The 18999-nt window shown below is 36.1% G+C and overlaps 2 protein-coding genes across 2 annotated transcripts; one reads left to right on the top strand and one right to left on the bottom strand.

Moving 5' to 3' along the window:
• Positions 1 to 97: 97 nt before the first annotated feature.
• On the bottom strand, positions 98 to 6029 carry LOC110767820 (WD-40 repeat-containing protein MSI4). Its single transcript, XM_021971477.2, has 15 exons — positions 5743 to 6029; positions 5257 to 5320; positions 4685 to 4771; positions 4487 to 4549; positions 3576 to 3641; positions 3349 to 3423; positions 2953 to 3028; positions 2441 to 2666; positions 2152 to 2233; positions 1933 to 2006; positions 1620 to 1731; positions 1420 to 1494; positions 1234 to 1313; positions 741 to 840; positions 98 to 579 (listed from the first exon to the last, which is right to left on the bottom strand). The coding sequence occupies exons 1-15, from the start codon at positions 5871 to 5873 to the stop codon at positions 484 to 486; spliced, it is 1407 nt and encodes a 468-aa protein (XP_021827169.1). The 5' UTR covers positions 5874 to 6029; the 3' UTR covers positions 98 to 483.
• Positions 6030 to 8735: 2706 nt separating this feature from the next.
• LOC110767816 (protein ROOT HAIR DEFECTIVE 3) lies at positions 8736 to 18641 on the top strand. Its single transcript, XM_088250331.1, has 23 exons — positions 8736 to 8902; positions 9833 to 9982; positions 10361 to 10427; positions 10511 to 10613; positions 11256 to 11326; positions 11481 to 11544; positions 11635 to 11700; positions 11861 to 11908; positions 11987 to 12049; positions 12173 to 12229; positions 12451 to 12609; positions 12699 to 12767; positions 12848 to 12939; positions 13675 to 13753; positions 14119 to 14284; positions 14572 to 14696; positions 14974 to 15236; positions 15356 to 15452; positions 15539 to 15703; positions 16504 to 16608; positions 17137 to 17231; positions 17336 to 17432; positions 17993 to 18641. The coding sequence occupies exons 1-23, from the start codon at positions 8899 to 8901 to the stop codon at positions 18218 to 18220; spliced, it is 2433 nt and encodes an 810-aa protein (XP_088106457.1). The 5' UTR covers positions 8736 to 8898; the 3' UTR covers positions 18221 to 18641.
• The last annotated feature ends 358 nt before the right edge of the window (positions 18642 to 18999 follow it).

The following is an 18999-nucleotide window of genomic DNA, read 5'->3' as shown; positions in this document are numbered from 1 at the left end:
ATTGATATTTGCCTTTTTCTATCTCTATCTAAATTTTGTATATGGATTCAACTCAAGCCCATAACTTGAAGCTCATCATATCCTAGGCTCAAATCAATAACACAAACTCAGATGCAATCCAGTTAAAATCCAATCCATGATCTGAAAGAGGCCGCTAAGCATCAAGTTCAAGACCCTTTTTACAGGCCTCCAAGTTTCAAGTTTCAAGTCTTTTGGGGTTAATAAAAATTCATACGGGGTGTACTTGTACGTAATAATCATAGTCAGATTTTCCGAGATAGGCCAACTAAAGTTCCTACTACACCGCCTACTGAAAAGAAATGTTACTACACCAGATGAACGAAAAGTTGTACTTTTCTTTTTTGTCTCTTAAGATGGACTACGGACTAGGGGAGAAGGGGTCATTGCCTTTGCGGACTGGTTCGAAAGATTAAAGAAGAGGGTTGAGTTTATCCAACGTTTTCTGGAAATGTGCAGGAGACATCACGCCTGGCATGTCATTAGGTGCGATTTGAACGTATCCAGCTCTGCGAGGACTTCTTCCTCAGGCCTGTAAATCAAATCAATCATCCGCCATATCTGCAACATAAACAATAACTGTTCATCAAACACTAAACAAATATTATGCACTTGTACAGAACTTAGCAGGAAAACATGAGAGAGAGAGAGAGAGAGAGAGAGAGAGAGAGAGATGTCTGCTTACAGATACCCTGTACGTTTCTAAAAAAAAAAATTGTTACCTGGAGTGTACCACCACCTCCGGTACTTCCACAATCATCAGAGACACTAACTATTGTCCACGGATCAGATGCATTCCAATGAAAATCAACAATCTTGTCCCTACCATGCATAAACCAAGCTCAATATAGTAAATGAAAGTATTGTAAAGGTAACAATACAAGGTTGCAGTTGCTTCCCCAATATTACTATGAGTACATAATTATCCAAATAATTTATTTTCCTAATATAAATAGTAGCTGATCAGGCCAATTGTAACATACGATAAAGTTTTCCCATAATGGTTTGCATGAAACCCCCCATTCAATAAGTTCCCAATACAGTGACAAATTGGTAATACACAACCAGGTAAACAATTGTACATGCATAGTGAGGAGTTAGCTGTCAACATCATCAAGCAGATAGATCTCCACACACTAAATTGCATGCATGCACTTGTTATCTCCATTGTAACACTGCCAATCTCCTAAGACCATGAATATAAATCATACATACCTATGACCAGCATGTCGGAAGAACAATCCTGGAGGAGCATTTGACGGCTTTGATCCAACAGAGTCTTGCTTCTTACCAATCTGAAAGGCGGCAATAAAGTTTTTTTTCTCTCTCAATTTATTGGCACAGGTAGGAAGGAAATAATAAATCACAACTTTTTGGGTAGTAAAGTGTATAGCTTCACACCTTTTCATGATCCCAGATGTTTAATACACCATCCTCAGCAGAACTCCCAAAGACAGATGACTTGTCAGGAGACCACTAGAACAGCAACAAAATGAAACACAAACAAACAAAAATAAAATAAATGTAATTCTCGAGGAATATAATAAAAAGCAATAAGCAGAAACAAAGTTAATGAAGAAGCTAGAACATTTTCCTGGCACCTGTACACAGAGGACAGCTGCATTATGACCCTCAAATGTATGAATGGGTGATCCAACTTGCCCGGAAGTGAGGTTCCGGCGATCAAACATGCGAACAGTATTATCAGCAGACCTAAAAGGCAAAAGCAAACTGAGATAAGTGCAACCGAAGAGCATGATTTCTGTGTGACAATTTTATTTTTTATTTTTGCATAGGTGCAGAAACTAAAATTTCAAAACAGCAATATAAAGATCGTGATCAGGACAGCAAAGTTCTTATTTTGCACGGGTGGACAGCAAAGTTAATCTTGTAAATCATGAAAGATGCAGATACCCTGTAAGAATGAGATTGACGTCATTCGGATTCCAATCAACACAATGAAGATCAGCATCATGAGCTTTCTCAACCTGCTCAGATAAGTAAAAGAATACGAATATAAGAAATGCAAATCAACATTAAATAAAAATTACCTCTAGAACTATACTTGCACACATGTAGAGAGAGAGAGAGAGAGAGAGAGAGAGAGAGAGAGAGAGAGAGAGAGAATAGAACCTTGACAACTGGACTAGAGCCAGCTCGTGTATCCCACAGTATGAGGCAAGAATCATCGCCTACACTACAGAACTCTTGTGCACTGCAACACATAAATAACAAACAGAAGAAATCATTCGAAAAGTGAATCAGTACCATCAGCTTAAACTACTATATCTTCATTGAGAAACTTCCTCACCCAAAAAGAAAAAGTTATAGATGCCAGTGCATGGGTGGAAACAAGGTGTGGCAGTGCCAACAAAACAAGTCGAGAATCATGAAATGCATTTGATGATTGATCAGCACATACCTAGTTGGGCAGAATTGCACATCCTCAACAGTATCCCCATGCCCTTGATAGATACCCCGTGGCTCAATAGAAGGGCTATCTGTGGGTTTGTCATTACTCCCACCAGTCTTAGAGGCATGTTTAGCATTGGCACCTCCAGATCCTGGAGACCTCGCGGACCCTGGATCTGATGCTAAAGTTGAGATATGATCATGAATACTCCACAAAATCACTGATTTATCCTTCCCTGCGCAAAGATCTCCCCATTCAGAAGATACAAGGAAAGTAGGAACATGGCTCATGCAGTGTGTAATTCATTTGCATGGATGCATTGAAGTTTACACAAACACAAAAGGTAAAAGAAGCGAATTGTATTCACAATAAAGGCAAACTAAATTAATTATATTACCAATGCAGTCCAATTGATATTAGGCTTCAATTAATAGCCCTTTACACATTGTTTCCTACCTTATCAGTTCAGTTTAAATAAACAAAGCAATGAAACATACAACACTAAAATAGAAACTTCCAACCTCCAGAGAGCACAAAGGGTTCAGAGTGGCACATAGAAAGAGCGAATTCGGCATTATCTTGATGACCGGTCAATAGCTGCAAGAGAATGTCATAAAATTTAGTAAGCACCTATCCCGAAAAGGAGAGAACATATAACGAAGCTAATGAAATGGATGAATTATCATTTAAGTATATGGTGATTATGACTATGATGACGGTATTAATAATTATTATAAGCTATAATATAACCATCCAAAGATTTAAGAAGCCCATAGTTGGTGCAGATCTAAAGGTACACCATTTGGAGATATTGAAACATAAACAGATAATTATGCACCATGCAACAAATACCAACTGAATCAATCAAAGTAAAACGCTGCGAGGGGAAAAATTAGTTTTCTCTAAACAGGGCAGACCAGATCTGGACGAGAATTTGAAGCTCCCAGGACAGCATGTCGATTAGGTTGAGCCTCAATATCCCAAATGAGAACCTGTTACAAGTTCAAGAACTTTATCCACCTCGTGATCAACCAGTCTATATAAACTTTAGAATACAAAAAAAAATTGAATAAAATTAACAACTGTAACTGAAAAACCCTCGAATACTCGTCCGAAAGAATAAAACATGAAACTAAATGCTTACATCAGGACTGTCAGTGTGTGTGGCCACTATCTTACTATTCTGTGGGAGTTCCCTTATTCTGTTCACCTGCAAAACATAATCATAAATTGCTGACAAAATCCAAGCTTTTTATTGCAATGGAATTAGAAGAAAATATCTTGAAGATGGGTTTACAACAATTTGGATTTGGAGGAGGGTGGGGAATTTTTGGGGTTATGGTTCAGTGGTTTTGCAGACAGTTGATCAAACCGAACGATTTCCAACACAGAGAAGGTAATAAGTGCAATAGTGGATGGATGAGTTTCCAACTATAGTTGGTTTCATTCCTTTTCAAATAGCATTAAAATTTGCATACAAAAGTGTAATGGGCATTTCGGTCAGCATCCGTAATGGAAAATGACCTATAGAATCTTTTCATTATTCTGTGGGTCGTGATTTTCAAGTACATTAACTACATATCTTTAAAGCATCTTAGGGGTATTAATTTCCATTAGCTTGGTCCTGAATTTAATAGTAGTTATTCACAACGCATAACCAATTTGGTCTAGGCATTAGTTTTCCCGCATGCGAAAAGACTTATACATGCAAATCTCAAAGAATAAAGTAAAGATCAATAACTCATAGAAAGAAACATCAATTTAAATGTATGCCACCAATGAATCAAATGCACAGGCTTAACCACTATAACAGAGACTCCTATAATTCACTGATCGTTATTTGGAAGAAATTATCTCCTTGGCATGTTGACTATTTCAATCAGCAAGTGTTCATATATAGTTGAATGCTTTTCATCTTTACAATATAATCCACTTTCCATTTCCAATAATAGAAATTATCCTCAAAAGGTATCAGCAATTACATCAAGCAACCTCCTTAAGAACTCATTGAGCAGAAAAGACTCTAAGCAGAGTCATTTTTAAATTATGGTATACCTCACCAGGATGTATAATAGTTTTATACTTTTTTACAAAAGGAGAGCGCGCTTCTTCATTGAACTGTAAAGATCAAGCAAAAGATACCGTAATTTGTCAATAAATGAGTTAACAATTTAAGGGATATCAGTTTAAGGCAAGAAAATGAAAGGCATCAGTGAACAGAAAGATGCATATTGATTTTCATCATGACGCAACCTGTGATATATGCTCTGCAGCTGCAACCCTAGGTTTGACAACTTCACAGTTTGCAATGACAAGTGTATTTGGAACACTGCCATCAGTCTGAACAAAAATACAAAGGTAAGCAAAATATGGTACAAAGATTATTACCAAAAAAAAAATATGGTACAAAGATAAAGAGACTAAAAGAAACAAGATATATATTCACATAATATCAACACTACATGTGCAGGCAAGTAAATGCAAATGCCCATGATGCCAAAGAAATGATATGTAGATATAATATAATATTATATGATTATGGAACACTAATTTTCACATAGGGATGCATAGCATTGACAGCTGAAAAAATCATTCCACATTACATCACAAATATCTGACACACGACCAATAAGTAATGTTCAAACTTAACATTGCAACGCTAGTGGCACATGATTATAAGCATACGATTATCTTAATGAGCAATCTTGACTGAATTAGTTGCTTTTCCATTAAAAACAATTACAGCAACTTTTTTTTTTGGAAGCCTCCTATATCAGCAACTGACAAAATGAAGATTCAGATGCTACAAGAGAAAATCATCGTACCTGTTCAGAAAGATACAGGCGCTGACGGTTCTTGTAAGTGGCTTGCTCTAGTTGCGGACCCCATCTACAAATACAAAAGCTAAAATGAATCAAACTTTTATTCACTTAAAGTTAAAGGTGAACAATCACAAATGAAACACCAATACATCAAACCAAGCAGCTTCAATGTACCTCCTTTTGCGACGGCACACAGATTCCACAACATCAAAAGCTCAAAATAAGCACAACCATTACAACAAGCATACATTACACCCAGATCAACAAGACAGCACATTTTCCCCAACAATTTACTTTTCTTTAACTTCACGCACATTATCCCCAAACCCAAACAGTAAATAAACCAAAAACGGAACTAATTAATGCTTGAAGAAACACTAGATATGCAGGGACCATCGACATTGTGCTAAATCAAGAGATAAACTATATCAAAATACGAACGTTTTCAATTAAAGAAGAAGAAGGAAACCCTAGAGGGAGAGTACTGACCTGCAAGAGAGAGAAGGCCAAACGAGGTTGTGGTTGGCGAGCCAGTCGTAGAGCACTGGCACCAGCGACTTCCACTGTGTGTATCTCTCGTTCACCGTCTCCTCCGCACCTTTCCCTCTCATTTCCTTCATCTCTCTCTCGCCGAAACTCTTCTTTTCCCGCCAATTATATATATAAATGTATATATAGGTCAAACTCACACTCGCAGAGCCGTATATACAACAGTGTTCAGGTGAGTGAGCGAGCGAGTTGATTACATGGAAAGGAGTAGGTGGGGGGCCCCTGTCAGCTGCCACCTGTAACTATAATGAATGCCCCCCCTTCCCGCTGCCGATTTTATACTTGCGTCCCGTTTCAAACGAACGACAGTTGATATTGTGTCGTTTGATTGTTGGGCCTTGGATTGCCCTACTAAATACTAATCTTTCATTATTTGGTCGTCGACAATCCCCACTTGGTCAAGTAGTACATTTGTCTGGGAAGAGGACGAGCTCTGGGTCCGACGAGTCAAAAGGAGCATTGGCCTTTTGCAGTTGGATCGATAGCTACTTCTTGTTGTCCCATTCTTTTTATTTTGGCTGTTTAATTTGTTATTGTCTCAAAACTTGGTGAAAACTCTTATCAACAACATCATGCAGAAACTATGACAATGCAAATATGAAATTATCATATGGAAGTTGTCTTTTAACGATCGGAACCGTCTATATTTTAAGTCATCTTTCAAATATTATTTTTGGAAAAAAATCAATTAAGTTGTCTGGTGGTCTAGTCTAACATGTGAATAAACAGAAAAAACACATTTCATTAGATAAAATTTAAACAAGATTGCGGATAATAAATTACTAAACAATGTCCAATTTGTTTATCTTTCTTTCATAGATAATCTTTAAAATATGATCAATTCTAAGGAATGGGTCGAGTCAAGAAGGTCGGGTCGAGGGGCCAAGGGGTGTCAATCTTGTCTAGTTGATGCGGGATGAGTGGGGGATGGGTTTTTTGTTGTTGTTGTTGGTCTGAAAGCAAGTTTCGTTGAACTTGAAGAATGTAATAAGGCTTACTTACATAAAGTAAGCTTAATAAGATTCTATTAGAGAAATTTAGGCATATCTCGTTTTTGGTAAATTCCAAAAAGAGAAAATTGCCTATATCCTCCATTCACAAAAGGCGAGCCCATCAAAATTAAAAAGGCCAAAGGCCCAACCAACAACCGACCAAACGCAAAACAAGGTGGTGGTGGAGATCAAAGGAGTTAAAATTCTGAATTAAAGTTAGGAATTCAAATTTAGCGTCCATAGAGAATATATTTGACGGAATGCTGGATAGAGAGTTGTATAGAGGTGAAATTGTGCTTGAATTTATTGATATAGATAACAGTAATTGCCCATAATTAAATGAAACATTTTGCATATCAAATACCATTTGATTTGATTTATGCCTCAAGCAATGTTAAGAGAACGTTTCTGTCTTTTTTTTTATATAAAAAGAATGTTTTTATTATTCTTCCCATCTTTATATAACCTCATCTTGTTAACGTATTATTACACACAGGAATGTCAGTTTAATAATAGATAGAGAACATGTGACTGCCATTCTCTTTTTTCTTCTCTTTTTTCAGTGCCAGTGTTTTTAATTTCCTATTCAATATTAATCTTATGATTAATTTAACAAATTTTATTCTTAATAACCAGTCATGAACCCGGGGGAAACATATTCAATGTCAATAAGATCACGGTGGGGTCCACGCTTAGTTGGAGACCGAAAGCAGCACTACGGACGGCTGCGAGCTGGGCGTGTCCCCACGGCGCTGCAAAGTTCATAGCCATACAACCGTCCATCCTTTTTTTTTTTTTGGTGGAAAAGGAGAGTGGGCGGCACGTGGGTCCCGCAGAGTCGGTGGAAGAATGTGGGGTCCGCTTTTCAAATCTCTCATTTCACCTGGAGGATCGGCTGATCATTCCGAGCTAACGATGGATGTAACTTTCTTCGATGACTCTGTCATTTCCAATGGGATTTTGCCAAGTCAGCACGCATCGTGGATTATTGGAACAGTTAACCTTCAAGCATATATTGTCTCTTCGTCCAATAAAAAAAAGAAGGTATATATTGTCTCAAGACTTAAGCTTTAGATGGAAGCAGATATGACTCAGTACCAATTTTTAGAGAGTTTATATTGCGTAACCATTTGTTAACCGGTTATATTGGCATTTTTTACCCTCTTTCAAGTGCAATTTTACACAATAAGTGGTACTTTATCAGGAAATTGAGGTTATCTCTAATCACTTTTGGCGAGGTAAGAGTAGGCTAGTGATTAATTAGACGACTTCTCCCTTATGTATAGAGAAATTTGCATAATTCTTTAAGCCCACGTCCTACTTTCATTATCAATAATTAAAATATCGCGTTTAATAACAAGAAAGTGCAAATATTTTTCTTCTTATATTTATATGACTGAGAAGTACACAATGAGTTTTTTGAATTACCGATAACAACAATTTATTTATAAAAAAAAAAAAAGAATTGGGAGGGAAGATTATTAACCAACCCTTACAAAAAAAGAGATAATATACAATCTTAATACTTTTTAAAATTAATAATAATGATTAGCAAGAACACAAAAACAAAACGCATCAAGTAGTTTGTTTTTATTTTACAAGATGCTTTTTTTTTTTTGGTTAGAAGAGATAAATTACAATATGCATATATAATACAAGTGATAGTTTAAATTATTTTAGATTAATCTATTTTATAAGAATGCGATTCAAACTAGAGTGTGTAAAGGGTCGGGGAGATTGCCTTGACCAAACCTTACCCAATTTGTAGAAAACTTCTTTTTAAGAAAGTAGTGTTTGTAAAAATATCATAGTGGGTTGGAAAAAAATGGACAGGGTGAAATTTGTAAAAAGCAAAAACTATTTTTACCTATTAAAAGAAAATGATGTAAGCACAAAATTACCAAAAAGTAATTGGAGGAACAAAAAAGACAGTCACGCCCACTTTTTAAGAACAACAAAAGAAAATCAATCTCTCCTCTGAGATCGGTCTCTCTCTCTCTCTCTTTTTCTCTGCTCCTAACCGATCTCTCTCTCTCTCTCTCTCTGTCTCACGCATTTCGAAGCCCCATCATCACAAGCTCTTCGAAGACAATCTCGCCCGAAAATGGGTACCTTCTCATTCCTCTGATCAATCTGATTTATATAACCCTAATGATAATTATAACGAGACGTTTATTTATTAATTTTTGGAATTTTCCGTTAACATTAATTTGCTGCGTTACGCTCCTGATCGCCATGAATTTCAGGCGTTTATTGATTGTGATGCCGAGAGTGGTAATGGGTATTTAGCATTATCTGCATGGGTTTCAGTTTTGGGTAACTGTTTATGTAATCTGATTTTAATTGACTCTGATGTGATTGATTTGCCTCAGTTTGCTGAAAATTTTGGGGCTTCGAACTGTTTGATTAAGCTCCTCGCTTTCAATTCGGAGTCTGGTGATTTATAGGAGGAAACAATAGATTGTAACAACCTTTCTTGTATTTGTTTGGTTAGTGAGAAAGTATAAGAAAAGAAAACAAATCTTATCTTTATTGTTCCTTGAGTCTTAGCTTGAGACGCCGGAAATGTAAATCGGTTGTCTTCTGGGGGTAATATGATTTTTTTGGCTTGGTTGAGGTGAGATATGAAAACCCGAAACACATATTTAATTGGTTTAGCCTTTCCTTCAGCATTTTCATAACGAGTTAAGATTAATTTGCACACTTGTAGATCAGTCTAAAATATTTACCTTTCTAAATTTAAGAACTAAAAAATATTATGTTGTTGTTGTGATACAAACAAAAACCATGCAGATACTTATATGATCGGTTGCTTTTTTTAGGTTAATGAGGAAATGATAGTTATTTTTTATGATTGTATAATCTTAGTCTTTCTGGATTTTGGCTTTGTACCACTGCTTTGTATGATATTTGAATCAACAAACACAGTGTGTTCATCACTAGATTGATTTTTTTGATCAGTATTCCTAGAACATTTTGTATCTTTGGAATCCAAGGCTTTTGTTTCCTATTTAACACATGAGCATATTCTCATCCAGCGAACAGTGAGGAGTGCTGCTCTACTCAGCTTATTGATGGGGATGGTGCATTCAATGCCACTGGAATTGACCGTTTAATCAAGGAAGTTAAATTGGGCGAATGCGGACTTTCCTACGCCATTGTCTCCATTATGGGCCCACAAAGTAGTGGTACGCATTCTTATCTCCCTAAGCATAACAGTGTTTTATTTTCCACGGGCGACTTTGGTTGAGGGTTTATAAATGATGATGAAATGTATTTCATATTGAACATTAGAATGCTACATGTTTGAAGCTTAATCTGATGGAGAAGAGTTCATAATATTCTTTGGTAATTAAGGGCATGGATATTATATATTTGTTCTCGGGAATATGTTTTTTGCTTTCTCATCCTATTGTTATATGCTGCATTTTGAATGCATCTTGCATAAATGGGTTTCATATTGGTTTTCTCTTCATAATTATTGGTTTATTTTAGTCACGACACGACACATAATATGTGAAGGTTTCACTTAATTTCAATTGTTTTTTCAATAATGATTTGGCCAGGAAAGAGCACACTGTTAAATCATCTATTTGCTACCAATTTTAGGGAGATGGACGCTTTCAGAGGAAGGCAAGTTGTCATAATGCTCAATATGAAATTAGTTAATTTTCTATTTTAGCGATCAATAATATGATAGGCATGTTTTTTTCCAGGTCTCAAACAACGAAAGGTATTTGGTTGGCAAAATGTGCCGGTATTGAGCCTTGTACTCTTGTCATGGATTTAGAGGGTACAGATGGAAGAGAACGAGGAGAGGTGCTTTCAACACCCTGCTTTTAGTTTCATCAAATTTTGGTCGTGCTTGAATTTTATTGTCTTTAACAGTTCTCTGTTCAAATTATATAATAAAACTATATTTGTGCATACATTGCATGCATGGTTTTCTACCGGGTAATCTTGATTTCCGACTCCAAAAGAGAAAAGAATCATTGTCTTCAAATCGGGATTATTGATTTTTTTTCTCTTGCTACAATGTTTTCAATATAGAGTGGCGTGCTATAACCCCTTGCCCCCATCATTCATTCATTTGTGCAATTAGTGTCATGTGACTTTCCTGACAAGGTTTAATTTTTTCCATACTGAGAAATAGATTTTGAATAGTTGAGTAATGGGTTTCCACTAAAATGATTCTGAAAATCTTATGTATTAAGGACTCTATAAGAGCGCAGAAAGTGGATTCTCATATGTTCTTAGTCTTTATTCACATTTTACTAGAATGCGTGATTCTGTGAAGATTCTGTTCAAGGTTGCAGTCTTTTTAAATTGAATTTGGTTAAATAATTTCATATATTTGGATTTGAACTATATAACTGTAAAATCCGATCTTAGGGTTTAAACAGGTGTATAGAAGAAAGGATACAATTGCTTTTTGTTTATTATTTGGCTTTTTGTTCATAGGATGATACAGCATTCGAGAAGCAGAGTGCCCTCTTTGCTCTTGCTGTTTCAGATATTGTGCTCATAAACATGTGAGTTTTTTTTCCCCAATTATATTATTTTTTTAAAATTTTAAAATATATTGATATTGTATTACTTATTGTCTACTTATTTTGTATTAATTATTGTTTAGGTTTTGTATTTGTCAGTCTTTGTTAGTAACTCGCTTTAGAAATTTTTATGTAGGTGGTGTCATGATATTGGCCGTGAGCAAGCTGCAAATAAGCCTCTTCTAAAGACTGTGTTCCAAGTATTTTTCTACCTAGCTTTCTTCTTTAAAAAGTTAGTATGAATTTCATAAGATCGATGCCTTGAACTTTATACCTGAATTTGATAACAGGTGATGATGCGATTGTTTAGTCCACGTAAAACAACTCTGATGTTTGTAATCCGTGATAAGACAAGGGTTCGTACTTTCCTTCTGGTGTTCCTATGTCATAGCTTGAGATGGAAACAATTTTGTTTACATTTATTATTCATTTTTGAGTATGTTACATTGTTTAGTTTTTTTTGGTAGAAGGTTTTTCCAGTTTTTTATAGTACAATTATCCTTTTTTTGTTTGTAGACGCCGTTGGAAAATTTAGAACCAGTGCTTAGAGAAGACATTCAGAAGGTAAGTGATTTGGTACTTTATTTGCTATATTTTGACTTCAATTGATGTTGATTTTCAACCGCATCTCTCCTTCTGCAGATATGGGACTCTGTTCCTAAGCCTGAAGCCCACAAGGAAACTCCATTAAGTGAATTTTTCAATGTAAGATATCAACGTTTTTATTTTATTTTTGACAGATAACCTTAGACATGTACTCGTTTTTGTGGGATAACCTATTTAAGAATTATGTGGGTTGACAATGAGTTTTGATGACTGCATGGCTAGGTTGAGGTTGTTGCTCTTTCAAGTTATGAAGAAAAGGAAGAACAATTTAAAGAGCAGGTATCTATGCTTCCCCCCTCTCTTTTGTTGTTTCCATTTTCCTTAAAGAAACGGATTATCTCATTTCTATTTTTATTTTACAATGCACTTGTATTCTGTGCAGTATTTTTTATCTAAATTTCGGTTTTTAGTTTGGAATACAAAGAAACTTAGCTTTTAGCTAGAGGAAGCTATCTAACATTTTTGTTTCTGTTTTTGGTAATTAATGTCTGTAAATAAAGGTTGCTAGCTTGAGGCAGAGATTCTTTCATTCTATTGCACCCGGAGGTCTTGCTGGTGACCGACGGGGAGTAGTTCCTGCTTCAGGGTTTTCTTTCAGTGCACAACAGATATGGAAAGTCATCAAAGAAAACAAAGATCTTGATCTTCCTGCTCACAAGGTAAAACTGTGAATGTAAATTCACTTACACCATTCACGTATTATGTGCATATTGTTTTGAATAAGCTATCTTTTATTCATCCATTGTAGGTCATGGTGGCTACTGTACGTTGTGAAGAGATTGCCAATGAGAAGTATGCTGATTTTTCAGGAAATGAGGTACCTGTTTTTCATGTAGCGTCTTAAAATCTTTTCAATGTTGTAACTTTGGTGGCCCTTGAACTCCTAAATTATCACAGGAGTGGAGTCAATTGGAAGAGGCTGTTCAATCTGGTCCTATCTCTGGCTTCGGGAAGAAGCTCAGTTCAATCCTTGATACTTGTCTATCAGAGTAAGTATCTTCATCTGATTTATCAACGTCAAAGCTGTAAGATATGACTTGATCTAATGAGAGAGAAGTTCTGTAACTGACTTGTGAAGATCCTCTTAATTGAGTGGCATGCACTTTAGGTGAAGACATCTAAAATTCACTATGATGGTATTAGGTCTTATATTTCCAACTTGCCTCTAGGTTCTGGATTAGTGTATTTATGATGTGCAAGACTCTTACGTCAGCCTAATTTCAAGTCAACTGGAAGATCTAAGTTTACTAGTTGCTTTTTTGGTATACACGAATAGTTTAGCATTGTTTCTTTTCAATAATTTTTTGGAATGGTGACTGATCAAGTGTCGTCCATGTTATTTTCTTAATTTTTTTGGGTATGTATCCACAAGGTTGAGTCCTTGACAAAGATGGAAGAATACACAAATGGAGTAACAGAAAAGAGAAACAATCTCAGTGAAATAAGAGAAAGAGAGAAAAGGGAAACAAAGTGGTCATAGTTTCCTGCTTTCCGTCATGTAGTCTATACAACACAATCTTATATGTCAGTTTATGTTTAGAATTTTGGTTAACTTCTCATCTTTTTAGAAAAGTGCACATAAAATTGCCATCACTTCAATTCTACTGAGCAACTTTAAGGTTTAAGGTGTCTGCTGTCTCTAAGTAGTAAGTACACCTTTGGACTTGTATGGCTGAATAATTATTTGTTTTAGTTGATTAATTTGTTTACTTTTTCTATTTTAGGTATGATGCAGAGGCTACATATTTTGATGAAGGTGTCAGAACTGGGAAGCGCAAGCAGCTTGAAGAAAAATTGCTGCAAGTAAGTAATCTCAATATTATTCTTGTGACAGTTATGTTCCCACTCCCCTTCTTTCCTTGTGCCATAGATGAGTGAAATATAGCAGTTGAATTGAGACTTTGTGGTGCTGCATTTTCAGTATTTTTTGCCTATAGAAACTGGAGATAAAATTTTGTTTCTGGTTCCTCCTTGAATATGCAATGCATGTCAAATTGATTGGGGGACATTCACTGTTTACAGGAGGCCTTTTGAGGCCTTCCCAGTGCATCAAATTTAAACTAATTTTGCATAAAATTAACCTATTTTTTATAGAATGAGTTTCGAATTTCATCAATTTGATTTATATTTTTTTCTTCTGTTATTGATTCTTTTCACTGTATTGTTAGCTTGTCCAACCTGCGTTCCAAGCTTTGCTGGGACATATAAGATCTGGTTCTCTGGATAAGTTCAAGGAAGCATTTGATAAGGCCTTGAATGGTGGGGAGGCATTTTCAGTGGCTGCTTGCAATTGCTCTGAGTCATTTATGGCTCTATTTGATGAAGGATGTGCAGGTATGTTATATCTTTCCTTTAGCCTACTAAATTGAAAACTCACAAATACAAAAAATTAATTACAATATAAGAGAATCCTTTAAATATATGAAGCTAATAATACAAAAGTCTCAAGACAATTTAGTGTGGGTTAATGTACACTACTTAAAACAAATCTCAAAAGTTGAGTGATATTTTGATTCCTGCATGAGTTAATGTGTGGTGAGACTTGGAAATAACAGGTCACTGATTTCGCCTTTTACTTGCATTTGAAAGTACAATGTAATATTAACACAATACTTTTGCAGACGCTGTTATCACACAAGCAAACTGGGACACATCTAAAGTAAGGGATAAACTTAAACGCGATATAGAAGCCCATATTGCTTCAGTTCGTGCTGCCAAGCTAGCCGAACTTACTGCACTTTATGAGGTATAATATATGTTTTATTCATTGCCTCTTGTGAAATGATTGGGGTGACTGGTAATTTTAAACTCGAGCAAGAATTTGACTGGAAGAAGAAACTAAAAGGGAAGTGGGATGAAGCGGAAACTAAACTATTTTGATATGCTAATTTTTAAGGAGTTGACAGGTTTGTAGTGGCATCTATAGTTTGGCGAACTTTTTCTCAATGGTTTTCAGTCCCTATATGTATATTGTTGACTAAATTGTCTCAGGAACCTGGCTGATATTGTAACTATTTTTGTAGGCAAAATTGAAGGAGGCCTTATCAGGACCGGTGGAAGCCCTTCTAGATGGAGCTAATAGTGAAACCTGGCCTGCAATAAGAAAACTTTTCCGGCGTGAGACAGAATCAGCCGTCTCTGGGCTCTCTAGTGCACTTTCGGGTTTTGATATGGATGAACAATCCAAGGGCAAATTACTTTCAAGTATGGAGGCATATGCAAGAGGTGTGGTAGAAGCTAAAACAAAGGAAGAGGCTGGAAGGGTTTTGATCCGTATGAAGGACAGGTAGGAAATACTTGCACTGGTTAAATTGTTTCAGATTTTATCTTATGCAATTGAGATTTATTTTTCATGGGTTTGCAACTTTATTTAGCCATGATTCTGATGATTTAAATTGCCTGCAGGTTTACAACATTATTTAGCCATGATTCTGATTCAATGCCACGTGTTTGGACTGGGAATGAAGATATTAGAGCAATCACCAAAACTGCCCGTTCTTCAGTATGGCATGATTTATATTATATCATCTATTAGAACTAGTTTGAATTTTCCCTGAAGCTTTGTTAATTATATTGCTATTCTTTCAGTCCTTAAAATTGCTCTCTGTTATGGCTGCAATCCGTTTGGATGATGGTGATGCTGATAATATTGAGAATACTTTATCCCTTGCCTTGGTGGATTCCACAAATGTTGCTGCTAAAGATAGGAGTATCACAACAGCTGACCCACTGGCTTCAAGCACTTGGCAAGAGGTGCCTTTTCTTTTGTTTATTTCTTGCTTTTAAATTTTTAATTTGCAAGTATTGTTACAATAGGTGTTTCAACCTTTAAAAGCTGTTACTTTGCGGTTTTCTAGCTTCAAAGCTATAGATTTTGTCCACAAGGCCATGCTGACCTGTGTTTTTCTGGGAAATCGCAGACAGAGACACACACACATACTTGAGTATGTTTATTTGATAGAGAAGACTCTCTGTCTGTATAATCCAATCTGAACTTGGTTTGGAAGTTGGGTTATATATAAGCTAGGCCATAAACTGTCTGTATCCCTCCCTCCCTCCCTCTCTTGCTGAACTAGGAGTTTTTTCATGTGGGGTCAACCTTTGCATCTACTCTGGTGTGTCAAAATTTAACCTTTTTCTTGATTCTCCACTGGTGTGCTATTTATTATGCCAACTATGGTGCAGTAAATTGCTTACCATAATTTGGCATTGGTGGCATCTTCAATATGAAAATGTCGAACATGTATGAATGTCCCATCATATGAAACAATCATGGCATGGGTGGGACAATAAAAGATAAAGATTAAGTAATGACATTTGGCATAATTTGAGCTCATATTCCAAAATATGACATATATAACTCTTTTTTTGGGGGGGTATCAAAATATAGCATTGGAACTCTTGTAGAATTAATGGCCCGGGGTCAGCTGACAGCCTTAGTTGGCTCTGCCAATGCTTTCTCTCATGTGCTTAGTGTGGTACTACCAGTAGCCCTTAGTTTGCATGTAAGCACCAAGTAGCTTTTGTGATTTTTTTTTTCAACTTATGTGCAGGTTTCCTCCTCAAAAACATTGATCACACCTGTCCAATGCAAATCTTTGTGGAGGCAATTCAAGGCAGAGACTGAGTACAGTGTTTCTCAGGCTATTTCTGCACAGGTATGATATTTCACCTGTTAATGCGTGAACTATATATATTTTTCCTTTTTTCTGTATGCTATGATATTTTGAAAATAAATGGAAACCATAAACTGTAATCTTTTTGTTTCCTATAATGTGTTATTTATGGTTAAATTCTCTTTCTGGTTTGGTTTAGATTTATAGCACCATTATGACTATATTGGTCTGATGCCTTGCTAGATTTTGTTTATTTTGGATTACAAGGCTCAACATTTTTTCGTATTGTTTATAGAAAATGGTTCTAAGGGGTTAAAGAGGTGGAAAGAGACATCAATAAAGATGGCCTCTTAACTCATGCTTTGTAATTGAGTCGGTGCATGCAATGTTGCTATTGCCCTGCATAAATGATTACTGTTAATTGGCATAGATTCAAAGTTTTAGTATATCACGGTTGAGATGAATACATTTTGCACATGTTTGAATATCCTTATCAATCGCTCTTCAGTGGTTAACTTTTCTCAAAATTTTGATAGTTGTCTCCATTGCACATGTTGTTCTACTTTTCAGGAAGCTAACAAGCGTAATAACAACTGGTTACCACCTCCTTGGGCAATTGTTGCCTTGATTGTCCTGGGATTCAATGAATTTATGACACTTTTAAGGTACATACTTTCCCTATACTGAGGATAGATGATGATGATGGTGTTCTACCATTAAATTTTATGCATTACCGCTATTCTCACACATTCTCATACCTTCATGGCAGAAATCCTTTGTATCTGGGTGTCATCTTTGTTGGCTTTTTACTCGTTAAAGCCCTATGGGTGCAGCTAGATGTCGCGGGTGAATTCCGCAATGGTGCTGTGAGTATCAAATTTTGTTTTAATTGTTGATTGCTTTCCTTCCCTCGCCCCTTCCCAATCTATTTGGTTTCATGAAAATTGGCCTTAAAACTGACCGCACTTTCAAATAAAAGTGGAATTGCTTAATAGAAAGGAAATTATAGTTTGAGTATGAGCATGTCAGTTTCTTATGAAAACTGCGGATACCAGTTTTGATAAATAACTGAAGTTTGGGAACGAAAATCAGTTATGGCAAAGAGCAGCTTCCTAGCAAACATATTAGTATATTTATATCATCTGTCATACTACTGTGCAGACTTGTTTTAGGTGAAAATTTTCCACTAGTTTATCGTGCAAATTTCGTTCCTTGAAAGCTCTTCTTTTCAGAAAATAATGTTTATTGTTCTCTACCACTTACTCAGCAAACAAATATGGAATCTAAGTAAGATTAGCTGCTGGCCCTTATTTTAGTAAATTATTTGAGAAAGAACTTTGGTCATAAAATACGAATAACCACAATATGTTACTGTAAAAAGGTTTTTTAGAAGTGGGCTTATAACTGTGTGCTACTATGTCTACAGCTTCCCGGGCTTATTTCTTTGTCCAGCAAGCTTGTTCCAACTATCATGAACATGATTAAAAGACTAGCAGACGAAGGGGCAAATGCTGCAGCTAATGATCCTCATCGGAACCCTCCACTAGCATCAAAAAACTTTACGAATGAAGGGAATGCTAGCAGTGAAATGTCATCTAGTGCCTCATCTGGACTGACAGAATCTGACTACACCAGCCCTGCAAAACAAGACTAGTTAAACTAAGCTATCTTGATCAAAGAACATTTTTTATGTTTGAAGATGCTGATGTTCTGCGCACTTATTGTAATGGTGTTACTCACATATCATCTTCGTATATTAGGTCTGTGAGCTTGCACATCGCTGTCGCAAGCACGTAATGGTAATATTTTTGTAGGCATCATTTTTGAGCAAGTGCCAACATACAAGGGGCTGTTTGTTGTTGTGAGGAAGTCCCCATTAAATAGTTCTTTCTTTGAGTCTTAGGTGTTTTTGCTTTCTCGTTTGTTGGACAAGCTACAAAAGGCTCCATTCAGTGCTCGATATTGATTTTGAAGTTAGTTGATTATGATGACTTGCATCAGTTTTGTATTGCTACGGTTGTAACCATGTTTGGTTGTATTTTACTGAAAATTGTCAATGGCCAATTCTTAATTCATATGGCTTCTGAGGGGACATCGTCATTTCCCGTATAAACGTAGTAGCCCGATCATTTCCTTTATCAGTTCTTATTTCATAGTAAAGTTCTATTTCCAATATACTATACCCTCGTTGTATGGTAATGGCATGCCACCACACAGATCACGCCACCAAGGCAAGCAAGTCAATAATCATCACAAAAGGAATAAAATAAATTAAGGCAAGTTAATCAAATCAAAATAACAAAAAATAAACAAATAAATTGTTCAAGCCGAGCCCAGTGATCACAAGATTAAAAAATTTCGACAAACCCGAAAAAGGATCCATTGTCACTGCGTGTTCTGCAAAAGTGTGCCTGCGTGTTCAACAAACATGTT

This window comes from Prunus avium, chromosome 3 (genome assembly GCF_965620075.1).
Source record: "Prunus avium chromosome 3, drPruAviu1.hap1.1, whole genome shotgun sequence".
Lineage (NCBI taxonomy): Eukaryota > Viridiplantae > Streptophyta > Magnoliopsida > Rosales > Rosaceae > Prunus > Prunus avium.
This window is presented reverse-complemented; position numbering and strand designations above follow the sequence as displayed.